Below are 18097 nucleotides of genomic sequence, written 5' to 3'. Positions count from 1 at the left end.
CGTTGCTCGACTGAAATCGAAGTTCAAAATGCCATGTATACACCTTAATTCGGCTGAAATTGAACCGAACTTGATTTCTTGGAATCGAGCTACACGACCTAGTTTATGCGATTTCTGCCGAGCTACTTAGTGCATGTAAACCCTATCGAGCTACGTATTCGAACTACTTACTTCAGCACTGCCCCTTCCGGAAGTGACGAGTGACGAGACCACAAGCGGGAAACACAACAGCCTCGGTCGGCATGACAACGGCATGAATCTTTTCTTTTTGTGGCATTGTTTGCACTGTTAAAATTTAGCTCACTTACTGTATCACCAAATACATCTGTACAGCTGTTGCATAGCTGTGAATTGTGTCGAAAAAAAAAAACAGCCTCGGTCGGCATGACACTTCACCTTAGCCGCCCAGTTTATTAGGAACACTTCTGTTCGTACATACAAACTACAAACACTCTTCTTAGAGTTTATTTTATTTTTAAAAGGGACAGTATACAAATTAAACATTATCCTTGTGGTCAGGACAGATGTCTGTACCAGGTTATAGCAGTGCATGCTAATTTCCGGCTGTAGTCACTTTGTTTATACTCTTGAATAGCTCTTCTTCATGACGACAAGCCGGAAGTGTACCAACACGATGGGGCGTGTAGCGCCACCTGTGGCTCGGGTGCACAATGCACCTCATAACAATAGCTCGATTTAAACACTGTGCATATAGGATTGGATTTCTCTGGCACCCTGCTGGGACCTTCAGCTCGATTACCGACAGCAGCTTGATTTGGATGTGCATGTAAACGTAGTGAGTGATGTTGACGTGCTTGACTGACCGCTTAAACAACCCTGACAGTAGCTTAGCAAGCTATCCGAGTATGAAAAACAGCGAAGAGATTAACGAGTGCTGTTTACTTACTCGTACTGATGGAGAAGCTCTGGTGGTGTATAAAGACAAAATCAAGGTCTTGCTTATTCTTAAGAAGTGACATATTCCAGTACTGAAGAGCCCCAAGGTGATGAAACACCTCCGAAAAGTGCCTGCCACATAACCATGACCCTGTACAAAGTCCACCCTCTTCAAAACAAACTCCCACCATTTTTCACCTCAAATCAAGGGATGGTTAGAAAAGGGAAGAGAAGTGGATGATGCAAAGCCAAAAACGCACAGATGATCCATGTCTGCAAAACTACGTTCTGTATTTTATTATTGTTATTTTTTTTAATCCGTGACAAGAAGACCAAGGTCCAAAACTGAACCCTGAATTTTGATTTCAGGGGCATTTTCAAAGATTTGTCAAACATTCTACTGGAATTGCCTCATTCAAAAGTTAAGAGTTTTCCACTCGTGCAGTGAATCACCAAAAGGCCCATTAGGATTATTATATAATCACCTGATCATGCTTACTTGTGCTCACTGTATTGTCCACAGTCGCATTCATGTTGCATTAAAACGAGTATGAACTGGGTGTACTTGTTCCAGGAAAGGAACAAGCCAGGTGCTGCTTCTTCCTGGATACTGGTTAGTCTAAAGGCTGTTTAGCAACTACTTAAAGGTGCTGACTGCAAAGTTATCTGAATTTTTAAATTTATTTATATATATATTTTTTTAATTGTGCATGGCATTTTCCTCTGTCTCGCAAAAGCAATACCATGCAGACGAGATGTGATCATTTTGATGTGCTGAGGGTCACTTTTCTCTGTTTTGGGACTGTTTTCCTCTCCCTTGAGGCAAAAACAGTGTGGCCCTACGGAAACAGCCGAACGCGAGGAGCTTTAACTAATTATCACGACTATGGAACTGCGTCACACCAAGATGGTGACTCTGCATCAACCTCGGAGAGTTTTGGGTCGCAGGGATGTAATTTGTGGTCGACATTCACAAATTGATCCATGAAACAAAAGACAAATATATCTCTTCTCGGTTCTTGCTTGTGTGTTCTTGTTTCTTTCTCTGTAAGATCAAAACATTAGATGTATAACTCCATACTCCCTACCATGGAGTCGAGCCCATGCAGTCTAAGGCGAAGATAGCTAAGTGTTAGCTAGAATGATTTAGTTATCGGTCCAGAAAAATGACCAGTCATCTAACCGTGCTCTATCTTGCAGTTGCACTCACGAGGCAGGCTTTCCTTTTCTTTCCCGCTGGCTTTTAGCTGGTGAGAGAGCTGAGTCCGCCATGTTTGCCTATGCTGACTTGTTTTGGTTAAAAGTAGCTCAAACATGCCCCATGGTGGTCATGTGATATTGCTGCTCACTTGCTTCAACAATATCCAGAATCATAAAACGCGGGACACATTTTATCTCGGCAAAACATTTACACACAGGATACACGGTGTGTGCGCGCGCAGCAGCGAAACATCTCAAAACTCCAACAGCAACAGACATACAACATTTTGCCCAGAATTCAACTTTGCACTCAGCACCTTTAAATATTCAAATACGTTTTATTTGTTGACAGATAGTGTTTTCGACAAGGGATACTGTCACAAAGCAGCTTTACAGAAATCGGGATATATATATTGTAAATCTGTCCCAAATGAGCAAGCCAGAAGCGACAGTGGTGAGGAAAAACTCACACAAGGAAGAAACCTCGAGAAGACTCAAAAGGGAGCCCAACCTCATCTAGATCTGGCCAGATAGTGCGATTATAAATGATCTCTCTTCTGTAACTGCATACTCAGTAAAGCCTAGGTCACAACCGGACGTACGATTTTTTGGCCATGCGATTTTTGGCGTTTCCCAAATCGCTGCGGTTTTTTTGTTCGTGGAGAAAGACGCACGTTGGCCGTAAGTTTGTCTTGCAACCTGAAAAAAACATAAGCGCCCATAGAGTTTGTTTGACATGACAAAGAACCTCTGTGGCCGGTCTGCGGCCAGTCTACGGCTCGAAAATCAGCACGTCACATGCGCACCCTCCGTGCGTTTCTTGCGTTTTTTGCACGTAGACCGGCCGTAGGAGCACGTACGGCCGGTTGTGACCTAGGCTTAAACAGACCCAGTCAAGCAGTACTACGTGCATTGAAAGGAACTTGGGTACGAGCACGAGTCATTTCTGATTTCATTTGAGTTGTAATTTTGTCAATTGTATCAATGATCAGGATCTGAGCATAACTGTTTTTGGCAAGTGCAGTCTTTAGACTATCCAAGGAACAGCATCCACAGCCACCTTTAGAGTAAACAGTTAAGGAAATCCTTGCTTCAGGAAGGGAGTGGAAAAGATGAGAGAGTGGAATGGATTTAGACAGGAGACATATTCAAACAGTAGTCATGCATGAGTAATGTTATGGGCTACTCAAGTTAACACAACAATCCTCTCCACACACACCATGATAAATATGAAACATGGATATGTTATAATCTTAACTTAAATTAGTTCAAAGAAATAGAAAGCAATTTTTTAAGGGTAATCATTCTGATGATTAAACCATTAACAATTATTTCTACAACAGTTAACATACATTGAGCTGTGTTGTGAAGACTGGATGGAAACGCTGGCTTACCTGAACCATTGCACACGCGTGTATTCCAATCTCCAACTTTGTTTACTGGAAATTAATTTATTAACCTTTAGCTTTGATCAAAAAAAATGGTCATTTATTAGTTAAACATTAATTGTGTAACCTTTAACAAGTCTTTGAAAACTTAATTTTCACTGCAGTTCCATGTTTATGTGGAAATTCCATGACTACGTGCAAATACTGTTAAGTTCTCTGTCAGTTCAGGAAAACAGAATCCACAGGGGCCCTACAAAGATAAGTACATGTGGGTGTATTGCGTATTCACCTCGAGTGAGATGTAGCGCAGAGAGCTCTCCCTCTAAACCCGAGCCCTGAGCTGCTCTCTCTGCCATCGATTTCAGGGAACTGAGTGGCTCCTGGGGCTGAAAAAGAAAAAACAGTAGAGACTCAAAATCCATGTACATGCAGGTGCGCGCGCACACAGTACAGTGTCAGAGACACAAAATCTTCAAATGCCACAATAAATGCATAAGTTGGTATCATATGCGTTATAGACACTACTACAGCACTCCATTTTATTTGTCCACAGGCAGAGCATTTCAGGCAGCGTTTCAATGCTCTGAAATAAAGGCTACCACAGCATCATGGCTGGCACTTATTTAACAATTATTTGCCAAAGGCAAAGTGAACATCGGTCAATAATAACCAAAACGAAGTCGAGGTTAATATTCACCGATATTCACTGAACCCGAGGCGGATAATTGTTTTAGTATAAATACACAGGTGACTATTTAAAACAAGAGTGCTCAGAGAGCACAATATCCCCCGCTGGCAACTTGGCCATAACTCTGGTAAAATGCAACTGAATTGAACGAAATTGCAATATGCAAATTATCGACATAACAAAGAATCCTGTCAAGTTTGGTGAAATTCCTCCAAAAATTGTGAGAGGAGTTGATTTCAGAAGGTGAGTATCCTTCCTGGACGGACAGACACACGAACATCGCCACGACATAATCCCCTTTCGGACCTTTCGGCCAGCGGGGGATAAAAATTGAGGGAAGTTGATTTCAGAAAGCAGGCACACCTTGATGAAATTGCCAAAGTTCGTTAATAATCAAGGGCATAACTCTGGTAAAATTTGCCCAAATTAAACGAAATTTCAATCTGTGTATAACGGTAATATAACAAAGCCTTTTGCCAAGTTTGGTGAAATTCCGACAAATTGTGAGAGGAGTTGATTTCAGAAGAACGTACACCCTCGTGAAATTGTCAAAAGTACAAGTTATTTAATCAAGGGTCAAAACTCTGGTCAAATTTTCACAAACTTAAATCGTGATATGCGCATTATCGTCATATAACGAGGCCTTTTGCCAAGCTTCGAGAAATTCGTCCAAAAATTGTGAGAGGAGTTGATGTCAGAAGGCGAGTACACCTTCATGAAATTGTGAAAGTCCAAGGTTGTGAACCAAGGGCTGTAACTCTGGTAAAATGCGACTGAATTGAACAAAATAACAATATGCGTACTACTGACATACAACAAGGCCTCTTGACAAGTTTGGTGAAATTCGTCCAAAAATTGTGAGAGAAGTTGATTTCAGAAGGAAAACACACTCATGAAATTGTCAAAGTATAATTTTGTTAATCAAGGGCTGTAACTTTGGTAAAATGTGACCGGATTTAACAAAACAATATGCGTACTACTGACTATGCCTTTTGTCTAGTTTCATGAAATTCCTCCAAAAATTGAGAGAGGAGTTGATTTCAGAAGCTTCCCTGGATGGACGTACTTTGCCACAACATAATCCCCCTTCGGGCCTTTCGGCCAGCGGGGAATAAAAATTGTATAAAAAAAATAATTGATTTCAAACTTCAAAAGCAGCATGCAAATGTAATAAAGGTGTGTACAGACTTATGTCACTTATCTACACCGAGTCACATAAAATGCTTTGGATTGAAATGGATAAATCACAATTATATTATATTACATTACAGGCATTTAGCAGACACTCTTATCCAGAGCGACGTACAACATACCCAGAGCAGCCTGGGGAGCAGTTTGGGGGTTAGATGCCTTGCTCAAAGGCACTTCAGCCATTCCTGATGGTCCAGGGAATCAAACCGGCAACCATTTGGTCCCAAAGCTGCTTCTCTAAACATTAGGCCATGGCTTCCCCTTATCTTTGAATAATTTTAGACAAAACTTTGGAGCATCTTTAGTGTTTTTAGGAACAGCATTTTCTTTCATAATTTGTAATTCCTCCTCACTGATGGGGACAAAGCGCTTGGACGCCATTTTGCCGAGTCGCTTGAGGTGATCATCAAGAAATACAACCCCGATTCCAAAAAAGTTGGGACAAAGTACAAATTGTAAATAAAAACGGAATGCAATAATTTACAAATCTCAAAAACTGATATTGTACTCACAATAGAACATAGACAGCATATCAAATGTCGAAAGTGAGACATTTTGAAATTTCATGCCAAATATTGGCTCATTTGAAATTTCATGACAGCAACAAATCTCAAAAAAGTTGGGACAGGGGCAATAAGAGGCTGGAAAAGTTAAAGATACAAAAAGAACAGTTGGAGGACCAAATAGCAACTCATTAGGTCAATTGGCAAGAGGTCATTAACATGGCTGGGTATAAAAAGAGCATCTTGGAGTGGCAGCGGCTCTCAGAAGTAAAGATGGGAAGAGGATCACCAATCCCCCTAATTCTGCGCCGACAAATAGTGGAGCAATATCAGAAAGGAGTTCGACAGTGTAAAATTGCAAAGAGTTTGAACAGATCATCATCTACAGTGCATAATATCATCAAAAGATTCAGAGAATCTGGAAGAATCTCTGTGCATAAGGGTCAAGGCCGGAAAACCATACTGGGTGCCCGTGATCTTCGGGCCCTTAGACGGCACTGCATCACATACAGGCATGCTTCTGTATTGGAAATCACAAAATGGGCTCAGGAATATTTCCAGAGAACATTATCTGTGAACACAATTCATCGTGCCATCCGCCGTTGCCAGCTAAAACTCTATAGTTCAAAGAAGAAGCTGTATCTAAACATGATCCAGAAGCGCAGACATCTTCTCTGGGCCAAAGCTCATTTAAAATGGACTGTGGCAAAGTGGAAAACTGTTCTGTGGTCAGATGAATCAAAATTTGAAGTTCTTTATGGAAATCAGGGACGCCGTGTCATTCGGACTAAAGAGGAGAAGGACGACCCAAGTTGTTATCAGCGCTCAGTTCAGAAGCCTGCATCTCTGATGGTATGGGGTTGCATTAGTGCGTGTGGCATGGGCAGCTTACACATCTGGAAAGACACTGTCAATGCTGAAAGGTATATCCAGGTTCTAGAGCAGCATATGCTCCCATCCAGACGACGTCTCTTTCAGGGAAGACCTTGCATTTTCCAACATGACAATGCCAAACCACATGCTGCATCAATTACAGCATCATGGCTGTGTAGAAGAAGGGTCCGGGTACTGAACTGGCCAGCCTGCAGTCCAGATCTTTCACCCATAGAAAACATTTGGCGCATCATAAAACGGAAGATACGACAAAAAAGACCTAAGACAGTTGAGCAACTAGAATCCTACATTAGACAAGAATGGGTTAACATTCCTATCCCTGAACTTGATCAACTTGTCTCCTCAGTCCCCAGACGTTTACAGACTGTTGTAAAGAGAAAAGATGTCTCACAGTGGTAAACATGGCCTTGTCCCAACTTTTTTGAGATGTGTTGTCATGAAATTTAAAATCACCTAATTTTTCTCTTTAAATGATGCATTTTCTCAGTTTAAACATTTGATACGTCATCTATGTTCTATTCTGAATAAAATATGGAATTTTCAAACTTCCACATCATTGCATTCCGTTTTTATTTACAATTTGTACTTTGTCCCAACTTTTTTGGAATCGGGGTTGTAGTCTGAATTTCTTGACCAATCAGTCAAGTGTGCGATCTCCTATAAAATCACCTGCATATTTATACTAAAGGCCAATACTGAGGGCAGAAACATGCAACAATGGCACAGCTTAGTCTTTCAGGACTGTTCTCTAAGGATGAGGGCTCCATGACATTTAAAGGTCATGGCAAAAAGAACTGCTTCTGTGAATCATTACTAGAAAATTAACCATGCAGCATCGTTAGTAGTCAGTAAGCTGTGAGTGTAACTCGTTAAAATTTGGTATCCTGGGAATTAGTTATACCGGGGTGTCCAATCTTGTCCGCAAAGGTTCGGGGTGGGTGCAGGATTTCATTCCAAACAACCAGGAGCCATAGGACTCCAGAAAGTATTCACCCCCTAAATGATTGCACTGCAACCCCTCTATAATGAACTCCTTTACTATGAACTTTAACAGATAATGCACCAAGTTCATGTCCCCTGCCTTTAGTGACAATGAGTTGGAGTCCTAAATAAATAAATAAATAAATAAATAAATAAAAAACCTGTCACACCAGCGTGCGCAGTACCATTAGGACTAATTACAGTACTCTGCACTTGTTCTGGATTAGACTGCAATCACAGCGCACGCTTATAAAGACTCTCTACACACACACAGACTTGGTGAGGTATATGTGCTGTACCTCACGTGTCTCACATTACCAAGCCTTATATCTGTGTATTGCTTTTCTGGTTTTGACTTTGGTTTGTGTATGAGGGCTCTGCCTTTCATCTTTGCCTCCGCCATTCTGTTTGTGCCTCGTGTGACCATTGCCCGTTTATGACCCTGCCTTTGTCTTACATTTTTGAACTGTTTGCCTGCCCGTTTGCAAACACTCTTCCTGCAATTACATCTGTCATTCACCTGCTTACATGACACACTGAGGCCCTGTCCACACGGCAACGGATTCAGGTGAATCTGATAAAATTGTTTATCGTTTCGGCCTGGCGTCCACACGGCACCAGCGTTTTGGGTGCCCCAAAACGAAATCTTTTGAGAACGGGTTCCAGAGTGGAAAGATCTGGCAACGGCGCCGTTGCGAAGTCGTCTGGATGAGTAGAACGGATTTGTTTATGATGACGTCACAACCACATGTGCTTCACGCCGGGTAGAAGTGTAACGAACTCGATGCGAGTTGTCAACAAATCCTATAACTTGGTTCATGAAACGCACTTACAAAATATTTTCACTGTGAATATTTATTGTGTAATGGTGCAAAGTGAGAGAGAGAGAGAGAGAGAGAGAGAGAGAGAGAGAGAGACTCTGCCCTTAGGGCAGAGTCAATCCCGCCAGCAAAAATAGGGAAAAAAAGGAGCGATCTCACCTCTTCAGATGTTGGTTTAAGTCCTACAATACATTCCTCAAAAAGGGTGTAGAAGAACAAATTAATCCATCAATGTGTAGCATTCAATTTATTCCGGACCATTAAAGACGCTGCCTTCCGCGTAGAATCATAAGTCATCCTCGCCGCCATATTGGATGGGGCAAAGCGGAGAATAAAGATGCCTCATTCATGTGCTGCATTTAACTGTACCAACAGGTTTACCATCCAAATGAGATCACATGGGATTACCTTTCACAGGTGAGACTGGAAAAATACTTTTCATTGTATTTGGTCATTATAACGCAACTTTACCAACAGATTTTCCTGACTTTGTGGCTAATATGAAGTCTTGCGCATAATAGTTTATGCGCATGCGTCCTTACTTCTTCTATTGTCCTGGTGTCTCCGATGGGACCGTCTTACAGCGCACCTAGAGGTGTGGCATGTGTATTGCATCGTTTTCAGCAAGCGTTGCCATATGTACCTGATATTTTACTGATCCGTTGCCCATGTGGACGCGATATTTTTTTAAGAACATCTCGTTGCCGTTGTCGTGTGGATGTAGCCTGAGCCATGCACTCCTCTTCCACCCAGAGGCAAACAATAAGTAATCAAGTCCGCAGTGAAGTTAACTATGTGTTCACACCATAAAACAAAGGCTTAAAGAGCCTCACTTAGGCGTCCATCACTAACAATTATCGAGAACGGTGATCAAAGAATCGATAAAAGGACGAAATGACTGCTGATACCGATAAACTTAACACTTAGTTAAAGCACACTGGTGGCATTTTTATACCCCCGCCCAGCCTCACCCAGCCCTGCGGCATGACATAAATGACATCATCGGTGATTTGTAACACATGAATGAAGATTTAAACATAGCGAGTCAGTGGGTGGACACCGACAGTGATACACTGGTAACCACCGTCATTTCCAAACAGATGAAGAAATCATCGCCTCCATTCATGATCCTTTAACTCAGTCAGTGAACTGCGATAGTGACTCGAAAGGAGAAATTTGTGATGAGGAGAACGTGCCTAAAGTTTTGCATATAATGTGACACTCGTTTGGTGTGACAAGTGGGTCCATTTTAGTATAACAAACTATCTGGACGTCTCCCAAGGCGTTTGTTATAGCAGGGTGGCAGTGTATTTCTCTTTTTGGGGGCGAGGGGGAAAAAAAAACCTTTTGATGCTGTGATGTAAATAATTTCATTTTATTTCTGTAGAAAGTACATCAAAAGGAGCAAAAAAAAAAAACCTAATATTAGGCATATCAAGTGAAAATTCTAATTCAATCCAAATTGCTTGAAATGGCTCACTGAATTCAGAATTGAATGCAGAACAAACTTTTTACAGAATTAAAATATGTTTATCTGTTCTTGAAATATTACAAATCAAAGATTGAAAAAAGGGCTTAATTTTTTTAGAAAACTGCTGTAATATTTCTGTATGAGGGTCACATGGTCCAAAATGGGCCTCATTAACCAATGAGATCAAATGTTTTTTCTTACTAACTTTTCTATTTTTTCCAAGGTATTTACATGGAAATTGGCAGCACATAGATGGTTGTATACTCAAAGTTTACTAATTGTTTAAAAACAAATTATGTAAATTAGTATTTTGATAATTAGGTGAAAATGTTAAATCGGTACGCTCTTCTTCAAAGTTTCACCAAATGGCTTTATTTGTGCAATATAAAGCGGATCTTACCTCTCATTTATAAATCACAAAGAAGGAGAAATCAATGTTGATTATAAAATATGCATAAATAAGCATTAAATGTCATTCACATCTACCGTTTGCTATCAAAATAAAAGTAAGAAAAGAATATTTCTAATCCCCTCTTTGTGCTCTGCAGGCTTTGCATTTCTAAGTAGAACCTACTTTATATGAAAGAATATAAATGATTATTTTGATTAATATTCACAGCTTTCAAGGCGAACCTCGAAAAAACAGAATCCAATAAACAATTCACATTAACTGAACTGAAATTGACACTCGCGTTTCTGACTTCCATTTTTTTTTTTTTTAAATCTCATTCCAACCACTAAGGCGGTGGTGTAGTGGTTAGCATTATCGCCTCACAGAAAGAAGGTTCTGGGTTCGAGCCCAGCGGCTGACGGGGGGGGCCTTTCTGAGCGGAGTTTGCATGTACTCCCCATGTCTGTGTGGGTGCTCCGGTTTCCCCCACGGTCCAAAGACATGCAGTTAGGTTAACATGGGATGGCCTTGGGCTGAAGTACCCAAGAGTGGCGGAGTGCAAGTACGCAGCGGCTTCGCTCTCCTAGGATGAACTAAATTTTGTTGTACATTTGTGCAGTGACAATAAAGGCATTCTATTCTAAGATCTCAATATTTTTCATCAAAATGACTCGAGTTATATTCTAAAACAGTTATTTACATGAATCAGTTTGATTTGAAAAAAATAAATATCCAAAGAACACTCCTCCAACTTAAATAATATCCACATATCCCATGTCTTAAATGGAAAATGCTAAATTCGGAATAAGGCCAAATTCAGAATATCCAAAAGGAATATGCTGTTTGCATGACCCGTATCAAATTCCGAATATTGTCCTATTCAGAAGAACAGTGGGTGTTAACGTGCATGTAAACGTACTGAATGAAAGTCACACAGTTTATGCCATGCGTCTCAAAATAAGCTGTCCTTCTTGCAGGATCAGCATTCAGGCGAGCCCTGCATCTCCACTGTTTCTCAGCTGCTGACATCCATTTCAAAAACATGCAGGGTTTTTAAAAATGTGTTGGAGAAAGGGAAAGTGTGCCCATATGAATAATGTGTGTTATGACATACGTAGACCAATAATGATGACTGATCATGTAGACGACTGGGTAACATCATCGACAATTTCCTGATTTTAAGCCATATTTTCAAATGGGAAGCCATAACATGCAATAGCAGGAATACACAAGACCACTCTAGGTGGAAGTAACAGCTCTAATGCTGCAGAAGCGCACATACGCACGCGCACACCTAAAATGTGAAGGAGCTGATGTGTGACTGTACAAATAGACTTAAGAAATCAGATTTCTCTTTTTACAAACTGCTGAAGGCTAAAGAAAAGAGAAGCAAATGGGGGTAGAACAAATATTCATAAACACTTAAGAAAAGGTTTATTTTTGTTATGAACTTTTTCATTTTTAACAAGACTGACTATATCCCCCGCACTATATACCAAGTTTCAAGATATTATTTGTCACATTTTTCTAGTTCTGCTGCAGGAAACCAATCCTACCTCTTTACACTGACCTCAGCAGCCCATGGCATAAACCCAGCGGACCTTTGGTCCAGGTGAGCTAAAAATTACAATTTCTCACATTTCTTAGTATCAAAAGGCACATATACATTACTTAATCAACACGTATACCAACTTTCAAGACCGTACCACTCATAGTTTTCGAGTTCTGCTCCAGAAACAAAACCACTCTGAAATTGTTTCCATGGAAACATGAAAAATTTTAATTTTTCAAATTTCTCAGTATGAAAAGGCACATCTATATAACCTTATTAGCATGTATACCAAGTTTCAAATCCGTATCATGAATAGTTTTGGATATATGCTCCGGAAACAAACAGTGCTCTTAGAATCTAATTCAAAATCTATTTTTTATGTAAAAATTTGAAAAATACTTTTTTTCCAAAAATCCAAGACAGCAAAAGGCACCAATTCACATGTTGCTTGATATATATACTAAGTTTCATGAAGATATCTTCAGTAGTTTTAAAGATATGGCCCGGAAACGAAAATGTGACTGGACGGACGGACAGAACCCGTTACTATATCCCCCACCAAACTTCATTTGGGTGGGGGATAATGAAAGGAATATTTTAGTTAGACTATTATATTTTACTCCAACCTTTACAAACATGGGTAAATATTTATTGTTGGTTATTTGGAAGATGAAAGGCGTTTTTTAATTTAACAAAATGAATATAATAGGAAAAAATGTTGCGTATTTTTGAAATAAAATTTTTAATTTATTATTAATAATAATAATAATAATAATAATAATCTCATCTCATTATCTGTAGCCGCTTTATCCTGTTCTACAGGGTCGCAGGCAAGCTGGAGCCTATCCCAGCTGACTACGGGCGAAAGGCGGGGTACACCCTGGACAAGTCGCCAGGTCATCACAGGGCTGACACATAGACACAGACAACCATTCACATTCACACCTACGGTCAATTTAGAGTCACCAGTTAACCTAACCTGCATGTCTTTGGACTGTGGGGGAAACCGGAGCACCCGGAGGAAACCCACGCAGACACGGGGAGAACATGCAAACTCCACACAGAAAGGCCCTCGCCGGCCACGGGGCTCGAACCCGGACCTTCTTGTTGTGAGGCAACAGCGCTAACCACTACACCACCGTGCCGCCCAATAACAATAATAATAATAATAATAATAATTTAAAAACAGGGAAAACCAAATCGTGAATTCAATATCATGAATTTAATTGAACCATGATTCGGGTGAATCATTACATGCCTAAAATAAACAGCATAATCGGGGGGGGGGGGTGTCCCAGACAGGTGTAATACATGTTAAATTCTTAATTTTGGTCATCATACTATGCTCTGTGGCAGGCTGAGCAGCTAAGCAAGCAGGTGACCTTGATTTTGGATGATTGGGTTCATTATTGAGGCATGGAAACTAGCTGCGTTTCACCAGACACATGCCCCTTTTCCACCAAAGCAGTTCCAGGGCTGGTTCGGGGCCAGTGCTTAGTTTGGAACCAGGTTTTCTGTTTCCACTGACAAAGAACTGGCTCTGGGGCCAGAAAAACCGGTTCCAGGCTAGCACCAACTCTCTGCTGGGCCAGAGGAAAGAACCGCTTACGTCAGCGGGGGGGGCGGAGTTGTTAAGACCAACAACAATAAGACCGCGAAAGATCGCCATTTTTAAGCGACGAGAAGCTGCAGCTGTACAAACACGAAGTCATCCATTATTGTTATTACTGTTGTTGTTGCTGCTGCTGCTTCTTCCGTGTTGTTTTTGCTTCGATATTCGCACCAAGGTTTATGCAAACGTAGCGACGTAATGATGTATACACCAACGTAACTGACGTATACAGCGACATAATGAAGTGTTTTCTCTTAGCACCGCGAACTATGGAAAAGCAAACTGGTTCTCAGCTGGCTCGCAAGTTGAACGAGTTGTGAACCAGCACCAGCACTGGCCCCGAACCAGCCCTGGAACTGATTTGGTGGAAAAGGGGTAATAGTGACTAAGTGACAACTGCATTTAGATGACGTCAGTAAATAGGGTTGGAAACATGTTCATGCACGAGTGTGATGTACAAGGAAATGCAGAACAGCAGCCATTTTACACAAGACATGATCAGACCGTCAGTAACAGAAAGACACAGTAGGGCTGTAGCGTATAAAAACACTCATTATAAAGACTCGCGTCAGTACTCCACTTATAATGAAAGTTACAAATGTCCGCATTATCTGTCAACTTGTCCAAGTTCATAGTGCAGCTTCAGTCTCTCAGACTGCACACCATGACTAACCATGACAAAAAACAGCTCCATAAAGCATGAACGTTGTTAATAAAATGGTAGCACTGACTCAACGATGTGTAAAATAACAGTAGGCTAGCTTTCGTCACTCATTTATTGAGCACACAGTACCCTGCTACCCGTTCAACTCCTCATAATATACTGTTTTAACATCATACACAGAGCATTTTCAAGTAACAGGACTGAAATAAACATCAATTAATTCAATATTCATTTATTGTGCTGATGGTAAGTGGTGACATTCTGAACACTCCATTTGTCTCAGACCGTTTCTGAGTGAAGCGATTGGGTGATTGGGTTGCACATGTGCATTCTGTGCTACGCACTTCCTGGTTCCCAAGTTGTTTGCGACGAGTCTTTTTTCCGTGAGTGTTGGCGTGAATCACTAATCCTTTTTTATTTTTTCTACAAACAATTTTCCAGTATCCTCTTCATTTTTTTTATTGTACTTTCCTTTTTGTACTTTCCACTTTTGCTTTCCTTTTTTCCCCCTCTCTCTCAGGTCTCTACCCAGTTAATTCCGTTACTTATTATTTACAGGCCCCCAGGGCCATATTCTGAGTTTCTTTCTGAATTTGCAGATTTTCTCTCCGATCTGGTTATTTCCTTAGACAAAGCTTTAGTTGTCGGAGATTTTAATATTCACTTCGATAACCCAGAAGACCCTTTGAAAACAGCGTTTGTGTCCATTTTAGATTCAGTAGGGATTAATCAAAATGTCACAGGACCGACCCATAATGGTGGTCACACCCTCGATTTAATACTAGCATTTGGGTTAAATGTAGAAAGTACAGTCATACTTCCACAGTCTGAAGTTCTCAGATCATTATCTCATCTCATTCAAAATATGTCTGAGTAATAATATGGGCCTTTTCCACTACCCTTTTTCAGCTCACTTCAGCCCAACATGGCTCGCGTTTTGACTACCTCAGAGCAGCACGACTGAGCTCACTTCAGCCTTACTCAGCACCCAAAACTCACACGGTTTTGGAGAGGGGCTGAAGTGAGCCAAACCGAGCCGAGTGGGGCTAGGGGCATGAGGAGACACTCCCCTGTGCACTGATTGGTGAGGAGGAGTGTCCTCACATGCCCACACATGCCCCACGAGCACGCTGGGATCTGTAAACACCGTAAACCCGGAAGAAGAAGAATTACGACAAATTATGCGCCTCGCCTCATCTATACGCTCTTGCCAGTATCTGTTGGCGTTGTCGGTGACAACAAGCCACAGCACCAAGACCAGCAACACTAACGACTCCATGTCCTCCATGTTTATCGTTTACTATCCGGGTTGTGAGACTACCGCTTAAAAGCTCACTGATGTCACTGTTTGCGCCGCCTAACGACATCACGTGACGTCCACCCACTTTCGCTAACTCCACCCAATGTGTCCACCCACTTCCAGCCAGCACGGTTCAGCGCAGTTGTAGTCGAAATGCAACCCCAACAGCCCCACTCAGCACCGCACAGCTCAGCCCAACTCAGCCGCGTTGGTAGTGGAAAAGCCCCATTATATGCACCTCACCACACTACTGTATTAAACGTACATTTCATGTCAACTACTGCACAGAGCTTTATAAATGATCTCCCAGAGTTATCAACTTTGACTGGGTCACTGTCAGCCCCTGCAGAACTTGATCAGGCAACTGAATGCTTAGAGTCAACGTTCCGCCATACCTTAGATAATGTAGCTCCTCTTAAAAGGAAAATGGTCAGAGACAAAAAATTAGCACCCTGGTATAATGATGACACTCGCACATTAAAACAGACCACTCGAAAATTGGAACATAAATGGCGTAAAACAAAATTGGTAGTGTTCAAATTAGCGTGGAAGGAGAGCTTCCTGAAGTACAGAAAAGCTCTTAGTGCTGCGAGATCAACATATCTCTCCTCCCTAATAGAAGATAACAAAAATAATCCTAGATTCCTATTTAATACTGTAGCAAAATTAACCAGGAATAAGTCCACTATAGACACATGCATACTTGTAGTATGTAGTAGCAACGACTTCATTAATTTTTTTAATGACAAAATTGAGAATATCTGACAAAAAATTCAAACTAATAATTTAAGGTCAGACAATGTAAGTGACCCTGTAAACAATATAACTGTATCAGATCATCAGTCAGAATGTTTTACTCCCCTTAGAGAAACTGAATTACTTTCATTAATCTCGGCATCAAAAGCCTCAACTTGCGTACTAGATCCCTTACCTACACGTCTATTCAAACACATAATACCTGAAGTAATTGAACCGCTTCTAAAAATAATAAATTCTTCTCTTACGATTGGCTACATGCCCAAATCCTTTAAACTAGCAGTTATCAAACCCCTGATTAAAAAACCTGACCTTGATCCCTGTCAGCTGTCCAATTATCAGCCAAGATCAAACCTCCCCTTTATCTCCAACATCCTTGAAAAAGCTGTAGCACAGCAGTTATGCTCATATTTACATAGGAATAACATCCATGAAATGTATCAGTCAGGATTTAGACCTCATCATAGCACAGAGACAGCTCTGATTAAAGTAGTAAACAACCTACTTTTGGTGTCTGATCAGGGCTGTGTCTCGCTGCTTGTGTTGCTTGACCTTAGTGCAGCATTTGATACCATTGATCATTCCATTCTTCTGGGTAGACTAGAAAATGTTGTGGGAGTTAAGGGAACGGCCCTCTCCTGGCTCAGCTCTTATTTAACTGATCGTTATCAGTATGTTGATGTAAGTGGTGATTTTTCTAGACATACTGAGGTAAAGTTTGGTGTTCCACAAGGTTCTGTCTTGGGTCTACTGCTTTTTTCTTTATATATGTTACCTCTGGGTGATATTATTCGTAAACATTGTATTAGTTTCCACTGTTATGCTGATGACACACAGTTGCATGTTTCTGCAAAACCTGATGAGAGACACCAGCTTAATAGAATTGAGGAATGTGTGAAGGACATTGGACACTAGATGCTTATTAATTTCCTTCTGCTTAACTCTGACAAGACTGAAGTACTCGTACTAGGACCACATGCAGCTAGAAGCAAGTTTTCTAATTACACAGTAACTCTGGATGGCCTTTCTGTTTCTTCACATGCAGCAGTAAAAGAACTCCGAGTGATTATTGACCCCAGTCTTTCATTCAAAACTCACATTGATAACATCACCCAGATAGCTTTCTTTCATCTCAGAAATATTGCCAAGATAAGAAATTTAATGTCACTACATGACGTGGAAAAACTAGTCCATGCTTTCGTTACCTCCAGGTTGGATTATTGTAATGCCTTACTGTCTGGATGTTCCAATAAATGCATAAACAAGCTCCAGTTAGTTCAAAATGCAGCAGCAAGAGTCCTTACTAGAACTAGAAAATATGACCACATCACCCCTGTCTTATCCACACTGCATTGGCTCCCAATCAAATTTCGTATTGATTATACAACCCCGATTCCAAAAAAGTTGGAACAAAGTACGAATTATAAATAAAAACAGAATGCAATGATGTGGAAAAGGTGCAGGCTATCTGCTGGTACCTCGTATAGTGAAGGCTACATCAGGGGGCAGAGCCTTTTCTTACAAAGCCCCACAGTTATGGAACAGCCTTCCAAGTAATGTTTGGGAATCAGACACAGTCTCAGCGTTTAAGTCTAGGTTGAAAACATACAGTGGGGCAAAAAAGTATTTAGTCAGTCACCAATTGTGCAAGTTCTCCCACTTAAAAAGATGAGAGAGGCCTGTAATTTTCATCATAGGTACACTTCAACTATGAGAGACAGAATGGGGGGAAAGAATCCAGGAAATCACATTGTAGGATTTTTAATTAATTAATTGGTAAATTCCTTG

The 18097-nt window shown here is 40.9% G+C and overlaps 1 protein-coding gene across 5 annotated transcripts in view; it reads right to left on the bottom strand.

The window, feature by feature from the left end:
• cnot3b (CCR4-NOT transcription complex, subunit 3b) overlaps positions 1-18097 on the bottom strand; it is a 140430-nt gene that overhangs the window by 24857 nt on the left and 97476 nt on the right. For 3 of the 5 annotated variants that reach the window (XM_060904855.1, XM_060904858.1, XM_060904856.1), the window contains 2 exons: positions 3775-3871; positions 3492-3536 (listed from right to left, as the gene is read on the bottom strand). In XM_060904855.1, the coding sequence (XP_060760838.1) occupies positions 3492-3536; positions 3775-3871 (142 nt within the window). The remainder of the gene's footprint in view (positions 1-3491; positions 3537-3774; positions 3872-18097) is intronic. The other 2 variants (XM_060904857.1, XM_060904859.1) reach the window with 1 other exon arrangement.

This window comes from Neoarius graeffei, chromosome 22 (genome assembly GCF_027579695.1).
Source record: "Neoarius graeffei isolate fNeoGra1 chromosome 22, fNeoGra1.pri, whole genome shotgun sequence".
Classification (NCBI taxonomy): Eukaryota; Metazoa; Chordata; class Actinopteri; order Siluriformes; family Ariidae; genus Neoarius; species Neoarius graeffei.
Note: the sequence above shows the minus strand (reverse complement) of the source record. Positions and strands in the feature narration are given on the sequence as shown.